We start from the raw sequence: 8,049 nt of genomic DNA on the forward strand, positions 1-8,049 counted from the left end.
GCTCAAATTTCGAAGAAGATTTGACTTACATTCGCAAAATGGCTATTATCCATGGTTTGTCGAGCATGAGACCTGTTTTTCTCTCCTGTTGCGATATCCATTATTAAGAGACCTAAGCTGTATATGTTTGATTGGAATGAAATAGTGTATCTATTTATGTATTCTGGAGCCTTGTACCGACTGAAACACATTAAAATCAACATACAAATCATTAAGTGACTGAAAAAATGCAACTTATTTTTATTAGTGTAAGAAAAAAATATACTGAGATTACGTTATTTCCGGATCATAGTCTGTGCCCTCTGGGGATAGTCCTTCGAACAAATCTGATAGAACAATATCTGAAAGTTTTGGTACCAAATTTTTGTCTAATAATATATTTTCAGGAGTAAGAGGCAGATGACTGATAGGCTTGTTTAACTCAGTATGTAAGAAATGCAGCGCCTCACAAATGGCCAAAATTATCTTGAAGCGCATATTCCACTCAAGTTGACAAGAATCACCTACATAAAAAAAACTGTCGGTTCAAAATCACTAGTACAGCTCTTTGTTTCACTCTAGACGTACTCCACCAATATATTTATGTTTAAAACATTTAAAACTCTCATTTACAGTTGTCCCTTTCTTTAAACACCATTTCCGTTGGTTAAGAAGAATGTGGGAGAGCTAGTTAATTCGTGGAAAACCAGACAAAAAAGTTACAATCACGCCCAAAGAACAACCGTCATGGAACATCGGCCAACCTGGCTAGAGAGAGAGAGAGAGAGAGAGAGAGAGAGCACCTACGTAAGCTGCCGACAAGCGTCATCGTCATCACCCATCACCCTTGATAAAGTAACACCAATTTCATTGCAGGTGACCATGCGGCCCATGCCAAACAATCGACCACACCCGTGAAAACTACAGATAGCTCCGACTACTTTGATGACCAACTTCAAAGGAGAAGTATGCGGGGCTTGTGTCGATTGAGACTCCCACACACGACCACCCTTCCCATGTCAACTTCGTTGTCGAGGCTTGCTCCGTGGCAGCTCCGACTCCACAACAAATGACGAAGCACAAAAAGCCCACCAGACATGTAGGTAAAGTCGACTGCCTAAATCTATGACGCAATCCATTCAAGGTCATCATCATTTTCAAACAAATTGCCATGCCAAATGAATCAAGGGCAGCCTCCTTGACATTCCCCACTAGTCCCACCCATCAATGTTAACTCCCAATAGGATGTCCCTAAGGGGAGTGCGATGCACAAGCACCACCATCCTTACATTCTCGAGATGATCTAAGATTTTCCCCGGCGTTGTCAGATGGCAGGACGAGCACAACACCTCAATGACGCCTTCGAGAAGGAAGTGATGCCTTCGAGCATCACTGCTGCCTACCAAGGCCAGTGGCAGAGGTCAAAGTCTTTACCCGGTGATGTTTTGCAATCCTCCCACCTGGGCCTTGAATCCGAGTCCAGCCAAACCACCTACTCCTATATGCTATCAGCCCACCATCTCCACAAGAAACCACTTTGTCAGCCACCTGCATGAGATCTGCAAGTGCAACCCATCGTACAAACTCTCTACAACACAAATAGAATGGGTCCAACACAGCGCCTCCATGCATAACAGGGGGCTTACCACAGCACCGAACTAGAGGGTACAACTTCGTTCCGCTCTGGGACATCCAACGACGAGGAGGCCCACCGGCTCCACCGGTCGCGTGTCGCTGATCTGCCATGGATGAGCACCAACCCGAAATCACTAATTATAAAGAGTACTCCTTCACCTCTCAGGTTGCGACAAATGGCCCACTGCATGTGCGCCACTTGTCACAACCGAGGAGTTTTCCTTTATTTCATAGTTCCGTTTATTCAAAATGTTTTATCTCATATGTGTGTCCAAATCTCAAACCGTTTTCACCGTTGCATTTCTCGCGTCGAGATCTTCAAAACTAGATCCCATGTTGATAGGTTTGGACGAACTTTTTTTCAAGAAAAAACCCGAACCAGGTGCACGCTTTTCCCCCTTTCAGAAAGCCGTTTCCAAGAGGCACGCGGAAGCAAAACCATGCCTCTCACGGAAGCAAATTCGTACCTCTCACAGAAAAAAAGAAAGCATACTTTTTCCGTTTCCGAGCGGAAGCAAAACCATGCCTCCCGTGGAAGCAAAATCGTACCTCTCGCGGAAGAAAAAAAAGAAGAGAAAATACGTATTTTTTCGTTTCCGAAAGGCACGGCCGTGCCTCTCATGGAAGCAAAACCATGTCACTCGCGGAAGCAAAACCATGCCCCTCAGGGAAGGGAAAAAAGAGAGAGAGAAAACGCGTTTTTTGTTTCCGAGAGGCACGGAAGCAAAACCATGCCTCTCGCGAAAGCAAAATCGTGCCTGTCAGGAAAGAAAAAAAAGCATTTTTTTCTCGAAAAGCTAAAAAAGACCGGTGAAAACCCGAAAAGCAAAAAAAACTGAAAAAATCATTTAAAAAGTTGAAAAACGCACGCGAAAAAATATGAAGGTAGCGCCCGGAGCGCGATTCATGGCGGCGGTTGAGAGCAGTGACGATGGTTTTCTAGACTATACTTCGTGGGGGATGTGCTGACAACATGTCTTACATGGGGGACCTACCTAAAATTTCTTTCTCTCTTGAACCGCTAATTCGGTAGATGATCCGTTTTCATCATTGGATTTGTTTATGTGAGATCTTCGAAACTAGATCACATGATGATATATTTTGATGACTTTTTCCAGACTATACTACGTGGGGGATGTGCTCACAACATGTCTTACGTTGGGGACCTACCTAAAATTTGTTTATTTCTTGAACCGCTAATTTGATAGATGATCCATTTTCATCATTGCATTTGTTTCTACGAGATCTTCGAAACTAGATCACATGTTGATATATTTTGATGACTTTTTCCCTTGCTAGTAATTGCCAGATTAATGTCACTTATTTGCAAAATTACGGTCACTGCCACCAAATCATAATAAACTGGTTACTAAGCTACATTCTCCATGTAGTATAAACAGGTAACTAGAAAGAGAAAAAAAGGATAACTCAGTATGAATAATCTAGTAACTCGATATGTATAGTTTGGCAACCATGTACTATAAATCTAGCAAGTAGTTTTGATAGTAAAAATCATTGAAACATGCCTACATTGGATCTTGTCTTGAAGCCCTCGTCGAGACGAACTCATGGGTGAAGATGGACCACTAACTGGATTAAGCATTTGTGAGATAAATCATCTAAAAAATAGCATCAATGAGATGATGTCAGCATGAGTTGGAAAATTCATGCATGCATGCATGTGCTCTCTCCTTATAGGGATTTTTTCACTAGACACCCGCCAATGTGTAAGACTGAGTGGGGGACATGTCCCACTTAGATTTTCCATTTTCTCATTTTCAGGTAATAGTTGTCTCTTTTGATCCTTACATTATGAAAGTCAACAACGTAACAATCTCTCAACCAATGAAGATTAGTGGATTCAATTTACAAAATACATCACTGCAACAGGATTAGTGGCTCAAATGATTAATATTTGAGTTATTTGACTTGTACACAACATATCTAAGGTTGTTGCTCACGTAGTGCAATTTTCTCTGAAATCTAAGGCAGTGTGGTGATTTTCTTTATGCCATCGTTAATGCATAGTCAATCAAGCTTAACACCTTAACCACAAGATTGGTTTTACCATATCTAAGTTCATATTTTTGGTTTTTAAATGTTTGATGAGAACAAATGGGTCATCACTACAAAAAAAATTCTTAGAACATGATAGACCGATCGAGGGCCTACTTGGATCCTATTTTAAACCTGATTCAACATATATGATTCACTATGGAATTTAAACAAAGTAATATATAACATATGTCGCATTATCTTACCATAAATGTATTGGTCAAGGCTTCTATTTGGCACATACTCGTACAATAGCAAAGTTTCTACCTTGCATGTCACAATATATCTCCCGTCATGCTTCACGGTTTCCCTCGTCTTTTCATTGCAATAGCCGAGTAACCGTACTATATTTTTGTGCTTGATCTCCATGAGCTTTCCAACTTCATTCTGAAACACCTTATCTGGAATATCCTTTTTACTTGCCCTAAATCTCTTCACCCGAGTCTCTTCCCCAGAGTTAAGTATACCCTGCTTAACTTCATCTATCAGTAAATGCATGCATGGTAATAAAGATGAGATATAGTTAACTTAATAAGGAAAAAGAAGAAGTACCTTAAAAATTGTCACAGATGCGCATTCAGAAACTATTCGTTCCTTTGAAAAATCATTTGTAATTTCTCATAGAAACTCGAATGGCGGTTCACATGTGTGAATGTGTGAATCTTCCGGTTCTGATGAAACAAATAAGCTATAGCAGTTCACGCTAGAAAATTCTTCACACTAGCAATACTGGAAATTGAGGGAACATCTACATCTAGCACCAACCTGGTGAAGGCATCTGAGGGGTGTCTATCATCTCGTTGATGTCTATCGGCAACGATAAGTCCGTTGAAAACTTGGCAGACGTATAATGTACTTTAAACCTAGATGCCGGCCAAAAAGAGGCTGTAGCGGGCCTATAAGGTACCCCTATCCTTGGTATTGGAATCAGCTTACTGACAATATGATTCATCGAAGGCCTATTAAGATGCTCAGGATCCGTACATCGTAGTGCGATCTCAATACAAGTTCTTACTTGTTTGCAATATTCTTCAAGCCATAGATACAGTGGTATCTCCTCAAACCTTTTCCTTCAATTGTCGTGTACCTTCAAAATCAAGCAGGCAGGAAGCACTAATTAATAGTGATAATATACATCTATCACTGTCTCCACTGACAGACCGAATGCACAGTATAGCTACCTTAGGTGCCTAAGTCCACCCTAGATGATGTACTAAACTTTACAACTTTAAATATTAGAAAAAACTCTCTTAATATTAATATGATTAAAGGGTTCTTACATGCTCAATACATTCCTTGTCATTCATGTAAGAAATGTTCCAGTAGTCCATTGGTTCTGTCAATATCTTCATAATCGTAACCCCTAAGCTAAAGATGTCAAACTCTCTTGAGATAACTTGATTGTCTATGAACTCCCTTGGTATGTATCCACTTCATTAAATCATTATAATATAAACCATAAAGCGAGATTGTGAGAGTAAATAATTACAACCAGTTAGCTGATTAGAGATCCATGTTGATATCTGACATATGCTTACATTGTCCCTAACTGAGTGGCCTCTCTGATGCATTCCTCGACCAGTAGCCTTGATATTCCAAAATCCGCAATTTTCGGTATCATTTCCGCATCTAGCAATATATTACCAGGCTTTATATCCAAATGCACAACGGAAACTTCATGAATATATTTCAAACCCTCACACATCCCGTTGATTATCTGGAACCGTGTGTGCCAACTATGTCCAGTATATTTTTCTGCAAGCACACAATGGGAAGTCGAATTGTAAGAATCACATTTTGATTACATGCTGACCAACGTACCCGTAGTGAAATCACCAACATACCATGAAGATAGTCACTAAGGGGTCCCTTGGGCAGGCATTCGAGGCAGAGTGCCCTATGTATTTCTTCGGCAATTATTGTTTTCCCTTTGTACTCTACAAATGCATGCTCTGTTTCATCACAGAAGCCCACTAGCCGCACGATATTAGGATGCTTGAGCCTCTTAAGGTGTTCGTATTCGTTTTGGAATTGCTTCTCATCAGTCCCAATCCTGAATGGCAGTTTCTTTACGGCAATCACTTCTCCATTGAACTCTCCCTGTTCACAGTTATTCATGATGCCACTTTGTAAGATGCGCTCTATAATTTGATAACGTAAAGTGCAAAGTAGGATATATACTATCTACACAATAAGATTGGGGTGTGGGGATAGAGATACCCTGTAAACTTCCGCAGATGCACCACTGCCAAGTTTGTCGGCAAAGTTGTTTGTGACCTCCTTTAAGGATTGGAATGTCAGTTTCACTGGCATGTCACTTTCACGGTATCGTTGCTTGTTCTTCATGGCACACACTGATTCATTTGCAAAATTCCTTCCGGGCAAGAGCATGTGCGCCTGCAACAGGCCTTACACGAAGCAGCATGAGCAACGGGTATAGCTTCCTTTGCCTCTTCCTCTAGCCATTTCCAAGCCCTGTAACTGTGCAGAAACACACTGACCAATATAAACAGGAGTATGGTATAGATTATGCATACTCAAGAGCTATCTAGACAACAAATTGCCACAATATATGTCATATTCAAGAACTCTTTTGGAGAAATCTGGACCGCAAGACTACTTCATAGATATATTTATATTTTTAAAAGGTCCATATATAATTTAAAGGGAGAAGCTAACCATTAGGTGACTAAAAAAAGAAATTGTTTCAGTCATATCTGCACCAATTCTGCAAACTTTTTATATGCGGATGGTTGGTGAATCTAACGACTGCGCACTAGCACTATTCATCTTCCCCAGCGATGCCGATCTTCCCCGTCTATGCCCTACCTTGCCTCTGACAAGCTCTTGTCTGAGAACGTTTGTCTTCGGCTCGGGCTCCGGCTAATCCAACTGGAAGAATGAAAAAGCCCGCACTCACACCTTTCAAGTTGGACGCTGCAGCTAGCTAGGGGCGACGTACTTTCCATCACCCAATGTGCAACTATATATAGTTGTACGCAGGCGCGCGGTGGCCGATGAATGTGTTGTTATGTTGAGTCGGCAGTTGCACATGGGCGCCCAACGTGCAGTTGCCTTTGCCTGTGGCCGGCAGACGTTTAGGGTGTGACCAGCGGATATACAACTGTAGTTGTGCGTGAGAAACAGACATGTAGTTGCGCCTAGTTGCACGAGAGGCCTCTCGTTGACGGGAATATCTCCTCCCACTGAATGCGCATCGCCGGAAATCCTGAAATAAATCCAGGAATAAATGCGAGCATCAGGATTTGAACCCTGATGGGCTGGGGATACCACAGTCCCTCTAACCATCCAACTGCAGGTTGGTTCGCCTCTAGGTTGATGTGGTTGAAACAGTAGTTGCGCGTGGAAGACATGCATATAGCCATATAGGTGTGCAACTTTTTTTTTGAGCAACATGTAGGTGTGAAATTCTAGTTCCTGGTGCGGGTTGCTACAAGCGGCCAACGAAAAAAAAACCCGACTTAAAGCCTGCACAGGAAGAAAAAATTTAGAATGAAAAACTTAAAATGGAAAAAAAATCTTGACGAATCATTACACACATACGGTGGTTTAGTATTTCTTAATCAATTGAGAAATAGCAATCCTGGAAGGAAAAAATGATGGGGAAGTCTGAGAAGTTCCTCCAGTTTGCAGTATCACCACAAAGCAATCACCCCATACGAATCGAACGCATGCATGACCTCCCCTGAGAGAGCAAGAATTAATAATCCCGGGAGCAGCGACTGCAATTCCAAATCAACCAACCAGATCGAGTAAAACGCCGAGACAGTAAACTGGGCATGATTGATGGTCTGATCTCTGATGCTTACCTCAATCCTCCGTCTCCACAGGGTGCGTGCAATGGATGGCGGCCGGCGACGTACCGGCAGTGGGGGACACGCGCGGGCGTCCCAGCTCGGCCTCGAGAAGGAGAAGCCGTGGACGAGGGCAGCGGCGGCGGTGAGTTTGGCTCGATGGCGTTGCAAGGGAGCACGGGCGAGGATAAGAGGTGGGCAGGGCACACATGCAATCAATCATTATGGTTGGCCGATTATTGTTGCATAAGTCGTCAGTGTTCACATCGAGATGCCGGTAAGACATCCTATTCCTAGCAGATATAACTATCACGCTATAGGTTCGAGCCATCCTCCTCATAGCTCAACTGTTTAACTCCAAAAAAAAATTTAAGAGCTCCTCAAAAACTGGCCTCTTAGATCCCAGTAACTACTATCTCCGTCCTGGTTTATTGGTCTCCGTTGTAATGTGTGCCAAATTTTGACCACAAATTTAACTAATAAAATATTCGTGCATGCCATCAAAAATTATATCATTGAAACCTATGTTTAAATACGAATTCAACGATATAATTTTTATTGACAT

At 42.0% G+C, this 8,049-nt stretch overlaps 1 protein-coding gene across 2 annotated transcripts in view; it reads right to left on the reverse strand.

Annotated features, from left to right (window-relative positions):
- The window catches only part of LOC109776407 (uncharacterized), a 40,330-nt gene extending 32,498 nt beyond the window's left edge, over positions 1 to 7,832 (reverse strand). The window contains exons 1-10 of one of the 2 annotated variants that reach the window (XM_073509795.1): positions 7,500 to 7,832; positions 5,890 to 7,412; positions 5,514 to 5,769; positions 4,950 to 5,424; positions 4,435 to 4,756; positions 4,222 to 4,340; positions 3,876 to 4,137; positions 1,626 to 1,718; positions 275 to 503; positions 30 to 180 (exon numbers count right to left, since the gene is read on the reverse strand). In XM_073509795.1, the coding sequence (XP_073365896.1) occupies positions 30 to 180; positions 275 to 503; positions 1,626 to 1,718; positions 3,876 to 4,038 (636 nt within the window). In that variant the 5' untranslated portion in view covers positions 4,039 to 4,137; positions 4,222 to 4,340; positions 4,435 to 4,756; ... (2 more) ...; positions 5,890 to 7,412; positions 7,500 to 7,832. The remainder of the gene's footprint in view (positions 1 to 29; positions 181 to 274; positions 504 to 1,625; positions 1,719 to 3,875; positions 4,138 to 4,221; positions 4,341 to 4,434; positions 4,757 to 4,949; positions 5,425 to 5,513; positions 5,770 to 5,889; positions 7,413 to 7,499) is intronic. The other variant, XM_073509796.1, reaches the window with a different exon arrangement.
- Positions 7,833 to 8,049: the final 217 nt, after the last annotated feature.

Source organism: Aegilops tauschii, chromosome 3 (assembly GCF_002575655.3).
Source record: "Aegilops tauschii subsp. strangulata cultivar AL8/78 chromosome 3, Aet v6.0, whole genome shotgun sequence".
Lineage (NCBI taxonomy): Eukaryota > Viridiplantae > Streptophyta > Magnoliopsida > Poales > Poaceae > Aegilops > Aegilops tauschii.